Source organism: Pituophis catenifer, unplaced genomic scaffold (genome assembly GCF_029215685.1).
Source record: "Pituophis catenifer annectens isolate HBS135680 unplaced genomic scaffold, rPitCat1.0.hap2 SCAF_1, whole genome shotgun sequence".
Classification (NCBI taxonomy): domain Eukaryota; kingdom Metazoa; phylum Chordata; class Lepidosauria; order Squamata; family Colubridae; genus Pituophis; species Pituophis catenifer.
Window position 1 is genome coordinate 178,440,724 of NW_027256881.1, and position 19,328 is coordinate 178,460,051.

Here is a 19,328-nt window from a genome sequence, read left to right on the forward strand (position 1 = left end):
GAACAGTAGGACAGGGACAGTAGGCACCCTGGTGCACTTATGCACGCCCCCTTAGGGACCTCTTAAGAAATGTGAAAAACGTTTACCTAAGAGGCTCATTTAGGCTTCCCAGTATAATAATTAAGCTTATTAAAAGCTACAGAGGTGCTGAAGGGTTCACTGAGAAGAGAAAAACCTATTTCAGAGTAGCTCACTACAACTGGACAACTTTGCAACCAAATCAAGTTTCATGAACGCCAGTTCTTTGACAGTAATTTGAAGAAGTATGTTAGGCCTAGCATGAGCAGAGATACCTTCTGCTATTCATTAAAGCAGCATCTCTTTTTTCAGGCTTTCACGTGAGCCTGAAAAAAAGTAAGTCTCATTGACTTTAATTGATCAGCTCCTTAAAATGGCCAAAATTGTTTTTCAAAAGGTTTTCTGGGAAAAAAAGAGAGGCTGCTTTAATGAATAGCAAAGAGGTGCTGTATTTGTAAGAAATCCAAAGGTTTCTTTTTAGGATATGTTTTAGAATGGGCATATTATTAATAGGCACAGCTTCCAGTATAAAGTTCACTATTTGAGATAAGCTCTTCTACTGCCTTGCAACTTATTACTCTTGCATCCTGAACCCCAAATAGATCTACTTGCCTGAACTTAATCCCAACATTTACTCTCTTATCTTTGTCCTGCAGGGTAATTACTCATGGCTCAACTTCTTCAGGACTATCAAGTGATAGTTTGGCATATATCTGGAAAAGGATTACTGTAGGCTGCATAAAGTGTGGACTGTATTTATTTCAGTTAATCCCATGTTAGTTGCTAAATGCAGTATTAGAGAAATAAGTCTTGCCTAAGGCATTAGATCTCATACTTCATCTGTTCTGCTCCAGAATGATGCGTCTTCTCCACATTATTTCCTCTTAATGTAGTGGCAGTGACTTTGTCCCATTCTTTTTTATTTTCATTCATTTTCAGGAATAATTCAAAGGAAATAGTAACAACTCAACAAATGTAGAAAGATAAAAAGATTTGAAAGGTTCTATTCTGTGATTGGCACACAACTAGTATAGCTTTACAGCCTTTTTGTTGGAGCACTGAGGACCCCAAATGAGGGTAGATGCAATTTTCATGATTTAGTCAACAGGAATAGTGAGTGAAAAGCGACACAGACAAGTTCTCATCAGCAAAGCAAAGGGTTTTATAGCAGTCTTCTCTTGACACAAGAACAATCCATTGTGTTCTACTTTGTCCTTAACTACGCTATTCTGGATGTATTTTCCATCTTATATCTCACTTCCAGATCCGGCATAGGTGGTACTAGTTTGAGAAGGCACCTGTTTGAAGAGGGATGTTCTTTAGAACTAAGTTCTCAAAAAATGCAGTTGACGTAGAAAGCAGTCTGATAATATCATTTTTCTGGTAAACAAGTCAGGATAGTCAATCAAATAGGTTGTGTGGGAGGAAAGCGGCATCCCCTCCTCCAAAGTGTCTAGGGATGCTCTGATAAATTGAAGAGTCTAAAAAGGGAGGAGATAAGATTTCTGAAAATTGACTTACAATCACAGAGTTGGAAGAAACTATTTAAGCTATAAAGTCCAAAACCCACAGATTACAGAATCCATATTAAAGTATCATTAGGTGACTGTCTAATCTTTATTTCAACACATCCATTGAAGTGAATCCTACTTCTTTGGTTTATTGTAACATCTAGTCAACTGATGCCTTCTTGCAACTTGAATTTATTATATTGTATTGTGCTCTGTTCTGTTCTGTTCAGTGAGACAGACCAGGGCTAGATGGCCTTCCATTTAAGATCCATTAGGTTAACTGAAGAATGCTGTATCCCCACCCCACCCCCGTGTGATATTGTACCAGAAATAGAGAGAATGCTCAAGGTGTAGTTTGGCCAACACAAAATAAAGTAGAATACAGGTAACCCTCAGTTAACAATAGTATAATTAGGACTGGAATTTCTGTAGCTTAGATATATGATCATAAAGCATATCACATGATCACATTGTTTAATGGTGGCAATCATTTTTTAATTGGTTTAAAAGTAATGACAGAAAACAGAAGGTCATGGGCTTGATCATGGCACATTTGTTTCGATTCTTCATAGCACTGAGTTAGTAACTATCATAAATCCTCTCTTTGTCTTCTTGCAGCATACAGCTGTGTTCATCCTTTCCCTGTTCCACAGTGCCTCTTTCTCAGTTCTGAAGGCTCAGAGGCTATTCAATCTGCAGCCTGAGAATTATTTTAAGTTCAGGAGGTGCAGAATATTATTTGCTTCTGCCAATGGTTTATTAGGCCTGCTTTTAGATTCTCTTCTGTAAAGTTGCTTTCTCTGTAAGCTCCTATTGCATTGCCTCCATTTCTTAATCTAATAAATCTCCATCTTTTCTGAGGCCACTCACACTGATCTTCTCATCTTTTTGACCTTCTCATCAAGCACTACTACAGATTTGCACTTCCATGGATAATGGCTTAGTCAAGAGTCCTTATCAATTTTCAAAAGGGCCAGGAACACCACAATTGAGACAGAAACTGCAGCATCAAACAACATGTTGTTGCATTTTAATGTCTAAAAATGTACCATTTGCATTGCTTGTTGGAGAAATTGAAATTTTCAGGTAAGATTTGTCTACTTCTAAAATCCAACAATAATCAGATGTTCAAGCATAAAACAGATGAGGATCCATTACCAGGAAGCTCATGACTGCAAAATGACTTACTTCTATGAAGGGATTTAGATCTTTGGAAATGGAATCAATTAGAAGTAACTTTTTAAATGCCATATGGGATACTGGTTGACAACATCAAGTTTTATTTTAAAAGTTACAAATATAACTACTAAGCACATAGGGAACCATATACATGAATCACAGAAACCATGAAGAATATTTAATATTCACTTATGTGTAGTGAATATTTTATTATTGTTTTATTTGGTAACTAACATGGCATGTCCCAAACACTTGGAACACAATGGGTTATATTGTCATTCTCCATTCTACCGCATCTACTTTTCTTTTAACATTTTATACTGCTGACCGCAAATAAATATATATCAGAAGAGGCACAAAAGTAAACTGAAGTAAGTAATATGATACCAATGCAATGTATATAAATACATTCTGACCAAAGTAATATAAAATAAAAGTGTTTTCAGAAAGCACTAATGCAATATAATCATGCTAGACTACAAAAGCATGCAAGAAAACACTAAGCACATAATAAACCATGTGAAATACCTCATTTGCAAGTGATCTGGACTTCAACTCATTAGGCAAGAAGATTTGCAAATATAAATCTCCATCCATTTTATACTATTTGTCATTACCTGACAATTCTGCAGTCCAAAACAACTGCAAATAATTGTAGTTGTAAAAATGCAATCCCTTATTACATCCAGGATATATGAAACTTGACAACTGGACTTGAATGGATTGCAGAATAAGACTTTTTGAATTTAAATATGATGTGATTTTACATATGCCAGTAAATCAAAACTCTAATAAATACTTTTATTCTTTGTACTGGCTGCAATCTGTCAATGCATTAATAATTTATTAAAGCAATGCAAAGAAAATTTCTGTATAAATAATACTGATTCATATAAAGAGCAGATTTATGAGGAAACATTTTCCTTAAAAAGATTAAGAAATCAAATGATGATTATCACTACCATTACACTTACATGCCTACTGTCCCTCTTCCAAGCATTAGAAGCAAAAATCTGCTTTTTGTATTTCTAAGTAGAGATCTTTAATTCACCTTTCCCACACTCTCTTAAAACACAATTCTGGTTTGATTAATTCATATATTATCTGGATTCCCATCTTTTTGACAAGCCATAAGTAAAACACATATCTACCATGCTCTTTTACTGTAAACTGTTCTGTATACTTTGAAAATGAAAACATCCCAGTTAAGATTTATTATTTTGTTTTCACAAACAACTTGTTAGAAATATTTTTTTAAAAAATAGAAATAGCCACAGCACAGTGTTGAATCTCATTTTTTTAAATTATTTTCTTTCAACTGTTGTTTGATTTAGGCTAAGAAAGCTTCTAGAATTCTATGAGACTGCCATAGATTCAAATCAGACAACTGTAAATAGTTTCCAAATAATAAATAATTAATTCACTTTTCCTCCATAGCTCTATACCATTTTTGTAATAGTAAGCCAAACCAGATTTTTGTCATCTACTTATTTTCCCTTTCTCTAAATTTTCTTCTTCAACCGGTCAAGAAATTTTGTTTCCAGCAGATGACTTGATCATTTTTATTTAACAGAAGCTATAGTCTATTTGGAATTAGTATGACTCCTAACTCTGCTAATTTTATTAACCCAATCATTGGAGGGAAGGGATGTGAAACTAACTTCCAATGCATTACTTTAGAAATCCAGCAAAATGTGCATCTGGTCTTTGCTAACAATTATTTAAAAATGAAATGAAACATATTCTCTGTCGCATAAATCCTTCTCTGTCCAGATGATTTTAATGTATGATCAATACTATCTAAAGTTTTTTTTCTCTCCTGAGACCACTTTTCAATTAAATCTTGTTATTTAATCTAAGAATACCAACATTCATTGACCTCTGTACTGTCTAACTGTGAATTTACGGTAATCTAATGCACATCTCCCTTGACAGAAGGGCTATCTTAGTTATCTTTATTGTTCTGGGGGCCAAAATACCTTCACAAAACCAGGAAGGAAACATCATCTATTTAACACAGCCAGAGACTTTTTACTAACTGTTAGATGTCCTTGACCAGCACACACAACCCTGGCCTCTTGAATGCGTGCTGGCTGCCCTCTTGCCTGACTGCTGGGCTCTGATAAGAGAAGCATGTTCCCTTGGGTGCCATTCAGATCTGAGAGCAAAAGGCAATGGACTTTAAAACGTATCATTTTCAAAGGCTTATGAATTCACACTCCCTTGGTATTTTTTTCCAAAGGAAAAACATGTGATTCAAACAAGCAGGATATTGAATCCATGATAACCATTAGCTTAGATAAATATTGAAAAATAAAATATTTGCTCTTAAATTCACTATACTATTAAATTTCTGATTTTTATTTAAAATATTGGCCACCCAGAAACAATTTGGTGGTATTTGTAAAATGTTCCATGAACGTTAACATGATAATGTTGGTAGAATGGATCTGATTCTGCACCAAGAGCCTTGGTACTACAGTGGTTTAAAGCACCCTGTTATTAACACAGCTGCCTGCAATTTACTGCTGGTTCGAATCTCTCCAAGGCTCAAGGTTGACTCAGCCTTCCATCCTTTCTAAGGTAGGTTAAATGAGGACCCAGTTTGTGGGGGCAATAAGCTGACTTTGTATAAATATACAAAAGTATGAAGGCTATTGCTTAATGCACTGTAAGCCGCCCTGAGTCTCCGGAGAAGGGCGGCATATAAATCAAATTAATAATGTTATCCAATGTGTTTTCTCTCGAAATTACGGTTTTAGTTTCAAGGCTCTCCACTCTAGACTGGGTGCTGCAACACATAAAGAAATGAATCTAATTCTTTTCTTTCCAACAAATAATCCTCCCTTCATAAAGGCAAGTATTATACCATGAATATTGTAAAAGTCAAACATTCATATGCTTATTGATTTATAAATTTATTAGTAATAACTGATGTTAAGATAGCAGTCCTTTGGTGTAGAGGTCAAAAGCTCTATATTAGAAACTGAGAGGCTGGGTGAGTTTCAATCCTGTCTTAAGAGTGAAGCCAACTGGGTGACTTTGGGCCAGTCCCTCTCTCTCAGTCCTAGGAGCCAAGCAAGAAAAAACATTTTCAAAAAACCTTGGCAAGACAATGGCAGGTAATCCAAGCATTTTCCAAGAGCCAAGATGAACTCAAAGACGGGAAGGGAAAAAATGACGTAGCCCTCTTTTTCAGACACCCATATGTCTCAGATAATTTTTTTTTTAAAGTCAAACCCAGTAGTGAAACAACACCTGGTGATTTCAGGAAAAAAATCCATACAGTTTTCTGACAACAGAAGTAGTTGCCTTTGCCTTCTTCCAGGGTGTTTTTGGACTTCCTAGTCTAGCCTAGGGGTCTAGATATACTAGTATATCTACCATTCAAGTACTAATCAGTACCAAACACCCCCCCCCCACGTTAGTTCCTGAGCCCAGGTGCTGTCACCAGCCAAGGCAAAGTCATTTAACAAGGTCTTTAAAAAGCAATTATGATGCTGTGGGTATCTTTGCTGCTTAAGCAGTAGAGGAAGATTGCAACCTGCCTTTGATCTCACTTTACCTAAACAACAAATCTAAGAGGTGGATTACTGAGAGAACCTGCCTTGCCAAAGGCTAGCTAGTATTATCCCAACAGAAGACTTCAGTGGTCTCCCAAACCTAAAACTCTATCAGGTGTTCAACAAAAAAGCAAAACCAAAATCTTTCCATTGAATCAGTTCAGAATGAGCTTCATCGGCTTTAAAGACTCCATCAGGCTGGCAAGTTGTTTACTGAGTCTAGAGCAGCAGAAATCTACATTAGTTCAACCCCCCAAAAAGGTATATTTTAAGGGAGAAACATGTTTAGACGTATCTAATCTGCAAGAAAGTTAAAGCATTACAGTCATTTATTTCCTAAGCCTTTCCTGGGTGCATGATTTGGCTCTCTACCAACTGAATTTCTCCTTATGATTCTCATACTGCGTACAACGTACATGTCTTGTGTTTAGACCTAACAGTTTGGGTCTAGAATAAATCTGTTCACTTAATTTGGGGTCCGTTCACACAGTACTTTCAGAATCTTCTACCTTCTAAGGAGCCTCCGATTAAGAGGAACCAATGATCTTCTGCCCACTGATTGGGAACTACCAACTTCCTGCCTCCTGGGATTGTATTCTACTCAAACCACAGAGTCCAATCTATCAGGCACAGTCATAAATACTTTGAGATTATACCCCTTCGTATTTTTTATTACATTGTAAGCATAAGTACTAAGTACTGAGTTGACATTTGCTTTGTACTGTTCCATCCCTTAAAACTTAGAAAATTATGGGAAAATGTCAGATATTATTTCTTCTACTTGAAGCTCAGCAAATGGTTATAAAATGTTGTACCCTAATATCAGAAGGAAAGAGGGGCAATTCTTCAAGATTTGGCTGGTGTATTCAAGCTGATGTGAAGTTCTTTAGCCCACCTTATCAGATAAAAAATGATTGTTTACTTTTCCCTACTATTCCATCTGTACAAGCATGTTCCTTATGGTAACACTTTGGAAAATAAAACTTCTCGGCATTTCACATACATATGTGCAAGTATACAGTATCTATTCAAAAATATAAGGAACTGTATACTCAGTATCGATGGTTTTATTAAACTTTGCATAGTAGATTCATAATTTGAAATCACCAGAGAACTCCAGCGGCTATTGCAGTTGAGAACCTACATAATTACTTATTCTCTTTTAATGGAAAAACCTTAATCCTTTTCAGGATTTAAAAAACCCTAATCTTACAATGAAATTTATACTTTGAAAGCTGCCCCAAATATTAAAAGATATTAATGTATATGAAGGCAAAACCAAATATAGGTGAATATTATTATTCATTCACACTACTATGGGTGTACGTGAATGTGTAACCTGAGTTTGTATTCCCATTTGTCTACAAAATTCACTAAATGTCTCCAGACCGGATTCTCTCCCTTCGCCCAATCTATGCTGTATTGAGTTCTCAGGAAAAAAGATGGGATAGGAATGCAATTATAAATAGAACCATCATTACAACAAAGGCTTCTTTCACACTAATATTTCTTAGGACATTTATACAGCTACATTAAACTTGATAGTTTCTACTAAAAGAGTCTTACTTTCTTTGGAGCAAGAATAGAAACAATACTTAAATTGTTTTTTTTAAAAAAGTAGGCTCATAATCAATCTTTCTTGGAAATGATAATCAAACTGATTTGAGTGGAACAGTTGAATGTTTCTTCATTCTTCTTTTTTTTTTTTTAAAAAAAAAGCAAGAAACGTATCAGGTTAATATTATCAGGTTACTATCAAACTGTTCCTTACCCATCCTCATAATCTTTAAATTATTTTCAGAGAAATCAACTTGGTATTTATTATGTAGCTGAAAAACCAAATCTATTTTATAAAATATATTAATCACAAGGAAATCTGTAGTCTGATAATTAAGCAAATTAAAATAAGCCTGAGTTTTGGAACCCGCTACTAACCCCAGCTGTTACATTGTCAATAGCTGGCACGTATTACGGTAACATTTGGCTAAGTGGATAATAAGAGGAAAGTTTGTGATTGATTCCAATTATATTTTGCTGATCTTTACAAAGGAGTTTTAAGATTCTCTCATTCATTTTCAAACATTCTCAAACAATAATCTGGGTTTCACTGCTCTTACAATATGAAAACATTTCATATAGCAATTTTATATGTGTTTGCTGAACTTGTACTTAAGTAAGACCTATCCTTTAATCCAATCAACAGTCATTATCCTTTGCTACGCCAGAAAAAAGTTTCACAAAACTTATTTTACGTTCAGAAGTTCCCCCAAAATTATGTTAAAGCAGATCCAATTTGACACAGGAAGTATCTTTATTTAAGTTAACCAGGCTGGTACGATGAGAACAAAATGAATTAATATTTTCTGTATATCTGCCACCATCTAAAGGTTATTTGGATTTTTGCAGCCCAGATTTAATCGCCCTATTTTATTAATACAGTAACCAGGTTGTGATAACAATTGGGTCTGGCATTATTATTGCTAAATGATGTCATAAAGTATGACATCATTGAACACATTCCTTAACAACAACCACCCCAGTACTCCCAACTGCCATTGTAACTAAAGGAATTGTGGGTCGTTAAGTGGGAAGGGTCAGGTAAGGAGAACGGCAATACTGTGGAGATGCTGCAAGGGGATAGGAAAGACCACTGCAGGAGTTGGGGGAGGCCAGGAGAGAGCTTGGAAGACCTGATGTAGGCCACACAAGAGCACTAGAGGACAAAGAGGGATGGTACAGCAGGGTGCAAGCACAGGAAAGCTGGGGGATGGTAGTGTGGTAGGGTGCAAAGGCCAAAAGGCCAGAGGGTGTTTGGTATGACATGACCCTCTGTCTGAAAGGGTGGAGTGGGAACAGTGCAGCAGGGTATGAGCAGCAAAAGACCAAGGGATGGATGGCACAGCAGAGTGGAAGTATAGGAAGGCTGAGGTACAGATGGTGCAGCATTAGTGAAGGAAAGTCTTAAGTGGATCATGAGACGCAATGCAAGCCCAGGAACAGTGGGAAGTGAACAGTGCAGTCCAAGCGCTCAAAAGTCAGGGGGACTAACCAGAGCAACTTGTGACCTTTACTGACTTTCCCATTGTCTGTGCTTACGGGAAGCCATTGTGGGAAGGTGACAAATGACAATTATGTGACCATAGGATGCTGCAAATGTTTTAAGTAGGAGTGAGTTACCAAGTGCCTGAATTACAATCACGGGCGAGTCGGTGCTGGGTCAGCCAGAATTTTAAGGACTGGTCACAAGTCCCAGTTTTTCAGTGTCATCACAACTTTGAACGTTCTCTGAAGAGTGGTCAGTTAGCAAGGACTATGTGTAGGTGTATATCTACATGAGCTATGGCTCATCAAGATTGTTTCAAGGAGAAAAAGAGGGAAATGGTTAGTGAAAATGCAAAGGAATCACAAAATATTAATCTTGAAATACATTATTAGCCTAAAAGAAACTATGCTGTTACACTAAATAGTGTTATATATGATTAATACTTATGTATTTATTAAAATAGGGCAATATATGTGTCTTTTGTGTATGCAATATTCCTAAAATTGCATTATCTACATATAAATATAATCTGTAAAAAAAATAAATCCTTAAAAGAAGGATGGAAGATTTCAAAAGTTATTTTCAGAGCAGACTGGACAACTGTAACTCTTCAAATGTTGCTGAATTATAACTGTTAGCAAACCAACCTAGCAGTGTAAATGGTGAATGCTGAGAGATTTATCTCAGGAACATCTGAAGGGACACTAATTCTCATTATTAGCCTATTAGCCACTGCAATCAGTAGATACTCCTAGATTTATGGCCATTCATTCAATGACAGTTTGAAGTTATGATGGTGCTGAACGAAAGGACTTACAACTCGTGCCCTGCAGCATCCCAAGAACCATGTGAACAAAATTCAGACCCATCTCATTTACAACTGGAAGGACATTTATGATCACAGGGACACCTCAACTCCCCCCCAGACCTATTTTTTCCTCAATCTATGCTCCTTTGGCCACCCTACATAGTGGCACTCAGCATTGGAAACCCCAGGGCTGTGGCTGAAGTAAAGGCTCAGGGACTTTAGCAGTCGGCATATTTTATGCCCTTTATTTTCCTGACTTTCTCCCCTGAACATATTATCCAGACTAAATTATCCTACTGCCCAGAAGACCACTCAAGTAACAAAAAAATCTGTATTATTCCTTCCACGTATTTTCTGCCTGTTATTGTGGTCCGCCAGCAGCCTACGGAGCTGGCAGCAGAGTCAGACAGCGATGAGGCTGAGGAAGAACATGGGCCAGTCCTGGAGGCTGGGAAGGCCCGGATGAGGGCTCTGCGTCGGAGGCAGAGATGGGGCCAGGACCATCGGGAAGTGATGTGCAGACTTCGGAGCCTCCAGAGGCTGACAATAGAGAGGCAGAGGAACAGGAGGAGCCTGTTCTTACTGAACGTATGAGAAGAGCTGCCAGAAGGTAGGAGCAGATAAAGCAGAGAGGACGACTCGGGAATAGGGCCAAGAGATGATTGGCCCCTCCTATAAGGCTTAAAAGACCAGCAATGGCTCTTGGCCTCTTTGCCGAAAAACAACGTTGAGAGAATTGCTTCTTGTTTCACTGTATTCATTTCTTGTCAGCTTCTGCTTCTAAACTTTTGCCAAGAAAAGCCTTTGGCAGTTTGCCTAATTATCCCAAGGTCAGTGATAAACTGAGGAATGGTGTTTTGAAGAATTTGCTTTAATTTAATTTGAACTATGCTGAGAATGAGTTAATTCTCAGCTGTTCTAATAAAGTCTGTTTGTTTTCGAACTGTTTGTATTTAATACTAACTACTTGGGCCTGGGTCACAACACCTGTAAAATGTATACGTGTCTTATGATAGTAAAAAGAATAGACAATACTACCATATATTTAAGATGAAAATCAAGACTACTACTAACATTTTAGCACACAATGTCAACCATCCTAGTTTCAGGTATCAGCAGATTTAAAGCATGTTGCAGTATGCCTAAACAATTGAGCCTTTTTTTCAGCCAGTATGGTATTAAATGTGTTCTGTTATATAGCTGTAGAATGAGTAAACAGAGCTATATTTTATATTGCATTAGAATTCAAATATCTTCATTATTATGAGGCCTAACACCTGTGCATCACTCTTCGAAAGAAATAAAAAGCAATTTAACTGAAGGCCAGATTGAAACTATCCAGTGTCTCTTGCCTTTTGAGATCGCTATTAAACCAGTGAGGAGCAACTGGTCCTCTTGAAAGATAATTAATCCTTAGTTCATGGATTAAATGTATACCCAGAAATTATAAATATAACTATGATTCTAAATGGCTTTGATTACTCATATAAAAATGCAGTTTCCTAGAGTGCCTTAATATGCAACAGTTAAACAGAGGAGTCACTGTTTATAACCTAGTAGTAGTAAATATACTGTATTTTTCGGTGTGTAAGATGCACTTCCCCCCTTTCCCAAAAAAAGTGGGTGGAAATGTCTGTGCATCTTATACAGCAAATGTTGCTGAAGCCCCGCCCACACGCTGGCTCCCACCCTTCAGCCTCTGCCTCCCAGCAATTTGCCTCCTTGCAGAAAACAGCAAACAGCCTGGTCAGCTTCAGCACAACCTGATTTAGCACAAGCAGCTGATTGGCGTTTGGATCTGCTTCCTGGAATACCGCCTATCAGCTGTTCCAGGGGGATCGCCACCACCCATCGCTGCCCATCATTGCTGTCGCCTATTGCCGCCTCCACGCACCCCATTTTTAGCCTCTGCGCGTCCCATTTTTGGCCTCTGCACACCCCATTTTTTGCCTTCGTGTGCCCCATTTTTGGCCTATTCCAGGCGGTGGGGATTCCCACCACCATGGCCTATCCCCACCACCTGGAACAGGCCAAAAATGGGATGTGTGGAGGCCGAAAATGGGGTGGGTGGAGGCCGAAAATGGGACGTGAGGAGGCCAAAAATGGAGCACATAGAGGCGGCAATAGGTGGCAGTGGCGATGGGCAGTGGCAATCCCTGCAGCCTGAAACAGCTGATAGGCAGTATTCCAGGAGGCAGATCCAACCGCCAATCAATTGCTCATGCTAAATCAGGCTGTGCTGAAGCTGACCAGGGTGTTTGTTGTTTGCTGCAAGAAGGTAAATTGCTGGGAGGCAGAAGCAGTTTTTTTTTCTTGTTTTCCTCTTCAAAAGCTAGGTGTGCCTTATAGTCTGGAGCGTCTTATAGTCCGAAAAATACAGTATATCAATTACAGAAAGGTAATTACAGAAAGGCCTCCCAAATATTTTTTTCCAGTACAACCGCACTATCTATGTCAAGTGCATCGTGAGAGCAAATTTATAAAGACAACAATCATCTGTTCAAGTGAAACCATCGTGGTGAATATACTTATTTCTTTTTATTTTACCATTGTTCAGATGGGCTTCCTTCTTGCCCGGGAAAACTGTCTGAAATAGTAAACCATCATTTTGTGTCATGTATATTTACTTGTATATCTACCCAAATCTAAACATTATCTAAATATGACCCAATCCCTATATAATAGCTGAACTCCCCAAAGAGTGACAATAAATGAAATAAAACAAAGCATATACATTAAAATTGATGAGAGAGAAAAAAATTAAAAAAATTAAATATATTTAAATTCTGGATGAACCTGAGTCTTAAATTGCACCTGTAAACAATGGAATAATAAATAATCCATACATATCAGAAAGGTATTCATCACAATAGATGCCACCACCAGGAACCTTCACATATTTGTAAGTAATGGAGTAAGTTACTTTTCCAGTGATCAAGATAGTATATTCAAAGAACCTTGATTAAGATTAGTTAAAAATAAATTTCTAAAAACTCTGAAGATTGATTAGAAACAAGGGGATAGAGAGCAATGCAAGTATTCCTTGTGCTTTTGTTTCCTCTAAAGTAGACTGGGGGATAAAAAGAAAACAGTATGTTGATTTCTAATTTGGATGTCTCTCTCCTAAACCTTGACCTAGGTTGGGGCTGAGTCAATGAGTTCATAGTAGAGGTTGTCTGGTGCCTGATGGAAAGGGACAGATTAGTTTTATATTGCAGTTTTTATTGGTTGTTGTGACCCACCAAGGTTCATTGTGTGATGTTAAATGGCTTTATCATTTCAGTAAAAAAAAAAAAAATATTCTGAACTATATTGCCCACTAGCCTTAGCTTTTCTTCCCTCCTGGCATTTGTAGATTATTCTGAAACTCTGTAAAAAGGAGCCTTTTATTTTGGCCAAGTAGGGATCTTTGTTACAAAGATGAACAGAAGAGGCTCTCCTGAAGAGAACTAAAAGGAAAGGGTTTTCTTCAGGTTATGGAATGCAATTTGCAAAGAGGTGTGTTTGGCTACCACTCTTCCAGTAATTAGGAAGATGAAAAAACTGCTTCATTTTTTGCCAAGCTTTTAATTGTTAATTATTTTAATTAGCTTTAAGTTTGGCTTTGATTTTAACTGTTTCATTTTATTATAGTATTATATTTTTATTGTTGCACATTCATTATGTGGAGGGAGGGAGGATCTCCCCCTAAAGATACTGCTCACCCGAATAAAGATGCCAACTAGCAAAACTGCAAGATAAAATTGTTTTTCAAATTTCAAAGTTAGCTTAAATTTAGCATTTCAGCAGGCAAACAGCAAACTCCATTATCAATCCATCAAAAAGATTAAGTTCACGTATTTAATTAGTCTAGACTTAACAAAATTAAAAAGAAGCTACAAATGTATGCATGCATACTTACATATATGCTACATACATTAAATCACTCTGTAGAATGTCTACTTTTTTTTGATAGGAATACCAGTCCATAGTAACCTCTCATTACAATAATGGTCAGTTCAAAATAGACTGGAGTATCAAAGGAGGGCAAACAAATAAGCAAAAATAATGGGAAGAAAATCATGCACAGTAATTGATATAAAGTCTTAGATGATTTTCATATAATAGTAAAAGCAATAAACTAAACACAATTTCTTAAGAAATAGAAAAGGAAGAGTCTTACTGGAGTTTATTTTCGTTCAAGAAGAGAAGAATGAGATAAAGACAGGATGTACTGGTCTTCCTTTATGCTTTAAGTTTAAAGTATTTTTTAAGAATCAAAACGACAAAGAGGAAATCACGAGATTTACATTTTTTCTGAGATGGCAGTTACTCCAGAAAAAATATCTTCTGAATAGTGACAGACATTTCTGTCACTTTATGGACTGTTTAGGCAAGGCAACTTCTAATTGTAAACAGATGTTTTGCAGCAGATCATTGGCAAAGTAACATACGAGAAATTATGAAATATTTTAAACATTACATCCTTACATTTTAAAATATAAAGTTAACCTATTCTTCCGATTCAGTACAACCTGGTATATATTGTATGGACAGTTTCGGTGAAGGATGAATTGGTACACAGATGGTCTTGCATTTTTGATCCTTCATTGCTTCCTTGTTTCTTGCTATGCATATACAAGGAAGAAGATGAAGGAGACTAAAATTGTGATGTAATGTAAACTGGTAAAACTGAGCTTTCTGAACATGATTGGCTGAATGAAGTGTAGGATGCACACCTAAGAACCACATCACTGGAAGTCATAATGGGAAACAGTGAGAAGCATGGTGTAGATCTTTATCTAGATGAGCATGACTTCCAGGTTTATTTGTTGTCTTTGAAGTAAGAGTAGTATAAGGAAGTAGTAATATTACAGGTAGTCCTCAACTTATGACCACAATTGAGCCCAGAATTTCTGTTGTTAAGTGAGACAATTGTTAAGTAAGTTTTGCATTTTATAACTTTCCTTGCCACATGGTTGTTAAGTGAATCTGGCTTTCTCTATTGAGTTTGTTTGTCATAATTTGTTGCAAAATTTCATCACATGACCCCAGGACACTGCAACCATCATAAACATGAGTCGGTTGCCAAGCATCTGAATTTTGATCATGTGAGCATAATGGTCATAAGTGTGAAAAATGGTCATAAGTTACTTTTTTCAGAGCCATTTTAACTTTGAACAGTCACCAACAAATGGTTTTAAGTCGAGGATTAAATAAGTGTCTGGACAAATCTATTGAGGAGGAAGATGTACTACACTACATGTTAACAGAATGAAAGGCAATTACTCTTGCTAATAGCAAAAATTATCAAACTAGCATTTGAAAAAAATCATAAATACTTTTTAACATTAAATACAATAAATTTATATAACCTCCTAATTTTAATAGTACTATGGTACATTATACTGATTTTATTTCTTCATCTAGATAAGAGAATTCCAACTTCTTATTCTGATTGTCAAACAATTTTGTAACTTCATAAAATCTTCATTAAATTAACATTTTCAACTACTTAATAAACAGTGATACTTTTCCACACAGTTTATTTTACAAAGAGTATTACCAGTTCTCGGGGCAGAAAGGTTTCTTCCTGGCGAGCAATGACCAGGGAAACTATTTCTCCTTGTTTTGTGCTTCTCAAAGTAGCTACAAGTTCTTCTTGAGTTCTGCCAGTGATATCTCTACCATTCACCTAATAACACCATAAACGAGCAAGTTAGCAAAAATTGTTAACAATATATTGTTAAATATTGAGCAATTTAATCTACATAGTATCAAATTGAGGATTAGGGGCCTAAACCATCTGAGCCATCCATTTTGCAGATGTTTCAAAGTTTCCTTCCCTTCTTTAGCAGTGACATATCAACAATTTATATATCAGTATATCTACTGATATTCCCTGAAAGAATACAACTTCAACCCCACCCTATCCTCCAATGAAAGAAAGCATGGGGCTATTGAAGGGTTGCTTATGGTTGCATTGGATGAAATTTAAGGAAAATACTGACGAAAATGTAAGAATGGAGCATTAAATTTGCCTATCACATAAGACATACTTCAAAATATTGTGCACCCAAGCCGGATGTCACAATGATTAAACTTGAATGTTGATTTCTAATTTTGATTTCTCTCCAACAATGTCATTTTACTTAGGTATGATTTGACTTCATCCAGAATTGCAGATTATCTTCCCCAAAAATAAGATCGGGTCTTATATTAATTTTAGATGCATTAGGGCTTATTTTCAGGGAAATAAATGCATCCGTTGGACTGACGATCTTAAGTGGGGCTTATTTTGGGGGTAAGGCTTATATTATGAGCATTCTGAAAAATCATGCTAGGGCTTATTTTCCAGGTGGGTCTTATTTTCAGGGAAACACGGTGTCTATTTACCTTTGCCAAATAAAGTATGGTGAATTGTTAGGAAAGGGTCTTTCTAGCTGTAGCATGCTAAGTATACTGAGAGAAACTTGCTTTGTGCTTTTTTTTTCAATTATGTGAGAAACATATTTAACAAATATATCCAAAACCTGTTTGAATATTGTTGGGAAGATTTTCTTTTACAGAACAATTGCATCAGTTTCAATAGATCTAAATAATCAATATCATCCAAAATGTCTGAATCTGGAAAGCCATAATTGGTTGAACCTTAAAGTTAGCATATTTAGGAAGATTTTACATCTCTTAGAGGTGGGATATCCAGGGAGCATTTATTACTTCTGAATTACAAATTTCCAATTTTGCTCAGCCAAATTTTAAAAGCAAAAATGGGAAAGTATCATGAATGTAAGCATAGGCTTTGAATATCCAAGAAACCTGACCTCATCTTCAGATTATAAAGCTAACAATTATCTAGAGCAATAGGGCAAGAAGATGATAACCTTGTTTTGGTAAAAAAAAAATGCAGTAAGCAGTTATATTTGCAAAATTATATTTGCAAAACTGCAAATAAATTGGTTATTATGAGTATTTTATAATTAACTTGAGCCTATGTTTTACATTAAACAGGTTTGTATCAGTCGAAAAAGCATCATATAATGGCCCTCACCAAATACTGTGTTTAATTACTTAATAGTAAGATATGTGCTGAGGAATAGATTTCCAACCTCCAGTATTCTGTCTCCTGAATGCAAACGGCCATCTTTAACTGCTGCACCTCGAGGCAAAATATTCTTTACAAATATAGGGCCAGGACCGTGTATGGAGGAGTCCCTGGTGACCACTGTAAAACCTAGTCCTTCAGATCCTAAAGAATAGAAGAAGTATCTGTAAATATGAGGCAACCAATAATTAACAGAAGGCTGTTCTCCAAAGCTTTAATATTTAAATTAAAAATGGGTTTGTTTTCAATTAAGTAAGAATAGTAGGATCCATTCCTTGTTTTAGTGCTGAATTAGGACACCCTGTTCATCTTTTCTGTGCAGCAACAAAGTGTTTCTTTCATCTGGTGTCTTCAAATTCTTTAACATATGCTTGCCCACTTCCATTCTGTATGTTGTTCTTATGAAAAGCATGCAGTAACTCAATGAATGAACACAAGCTTTAGTCACGTATTACATTAGAAAAGGTCGAAAGAACAAAAAAAATATCTGAAATTTTTTAATCTGCATAAAGAATAGGGATTTCTTTCACCCCACCTTTGTTATTTTTATTAAGGTAGCAAATATATGTAATACTCCTTCCTCCTATTCATTTATCCACAACACCCCTGTGAGGTGAATTAAGCAGAGAGACAGAAAGAGTGACTGACCCAAAATCACCCACTTGGCTTTCATGCTGAAGGCGGGATTAGAACATATAGCCTACTGGTTTGTAGCCTGGTATATTTAATCACTGGACCTAATTGACCTAATTTATTACATTATTATTACAGTGTGCAGTATTGAAGTCCAAATGGGCCAAAACGCTTCAGCTCTGGTGTGGGCACTCTCACTGTATCTATTGGTAGTTCCTGAAAGGAGCTTTCCTTTCTCTTGGACTTTTATGGTAACCTTGTGGATTCCAAAAAGTGTTTGCTTGAGTCCATGAGACACTGCAGAAGTGGCAACCACAGGCTGAACATTTCCATAACTAAAATGAGCCTCATGTAGCTACCATGTAGGTCTGGTGCAACAACAGATATAACTGTAGTGCCCACACTGTATCTGAAGCATCTTTGCTAGCTTTAGATCTCAGTAGCTTAGAGCAGAGTCCTAACATAGACACAAAACTGAAAAGGAAAGCTTTCTTTGATAAAAACTTAAAACAGATAAAAACAGAATTTATTAGAGGACTTCACCAGAAGCTTACCAGCTCCAGCCCAACCTTTTTAAACTCATTTGGGGGAGATTTATCTGAAATCTGAAATATCTGTAGTATGTTATGGAATACAGCTTGAAATTGTCTTTAATTGTGATCTCTACATGCAGACTTTGCAAGGAGTTCTTTGCAGCCAACACCTAGTAACAACATATACATAAGCATAAGACAGAAGGACAGAAAGAGAAGAAAAAGAATGTGACACCTCCTTAAACAGTTTTGCTCCTAGCTGTACTCAGAGTAAGTCTGTGATATATTTTTATGGAATGTGGAATAATTTTAAGTGAAAAGGTTTAAAGTTTCGAAACTGGTGCAATATCAAATCTTTCTAATTGCTAGTTTATACATTATTTCTTTATTTTACTTTCTTGGAGTACTTTATGGACAAAAACATTGAAATAAGTAGAAACTGAGCCATGGGCAAACCATTTAGTGTTTAAGTAAATAGTCAGCTGTGTCAGACCTATCCACAGACTATCCTAATCCTCAATGGAACATTCTCAAGTGGGCTTTGAGAAGAAGTAAATTGTTGACCTTTTTAATCTGACAGATGTGTGGCTTTGAATTTAACATGTATCTTGTTGCAATAATTCAGTGTTCAAACTTCAAACTAAATTCTCTTAATTCTGTTCTGTAATATGATTTCAGGGAACACTAGTTCACTGTAGAAACTGAACATTCCATAAGAAGCCTTCTTAAAACCTCAACATCCAGTGTTGTACAATGAAATACTGAAAATTATTCAACTAAATCTTATCAGTATAGCGGTATCAAGTTATTATTTCATGTTATTATAACATTCCAGCAGATATAATCTTTGTTGACTAAAAATAAAAATAACTTTAAAAGTCCAACTGGAAAGATTTTTAAATGCAATGTCTGCTATATAATGATACCATACTTTTTTAAAAATACCGGTTGATACA

At 36.3% G+C, this 19,328-nt stretch overlaps 1 protein-coding gene across 1 annotated transcript in view; it reads right to left on the reverse strand.

The window, feature by feature from the left end:
- Window positions 1–19,328, reverse strand: part of PARD3B (par-3 family cell polarity regulator beta) — a 582,830-nt gene that overhangs the window by 356,027 nt on the left and 207,475 nt on the right. Inside the window, exons 9-10 of the mRNA XM_070933224.1 lie at window positions 17,211–17,350; window positions 15,668–15,796 (exon numbers count right to left, since the gene is read on the reverse strand). Of these exons, the coding sequence (XP_070789325.1) occupies window positions 15,668–15,796; window positions 17,211–17,350 (269 nt within the window). The remainder of the gene's footprint in view (window positions 1–15,667; window positions 15,797–17,210; window positions 17,351–19,328) is intronic.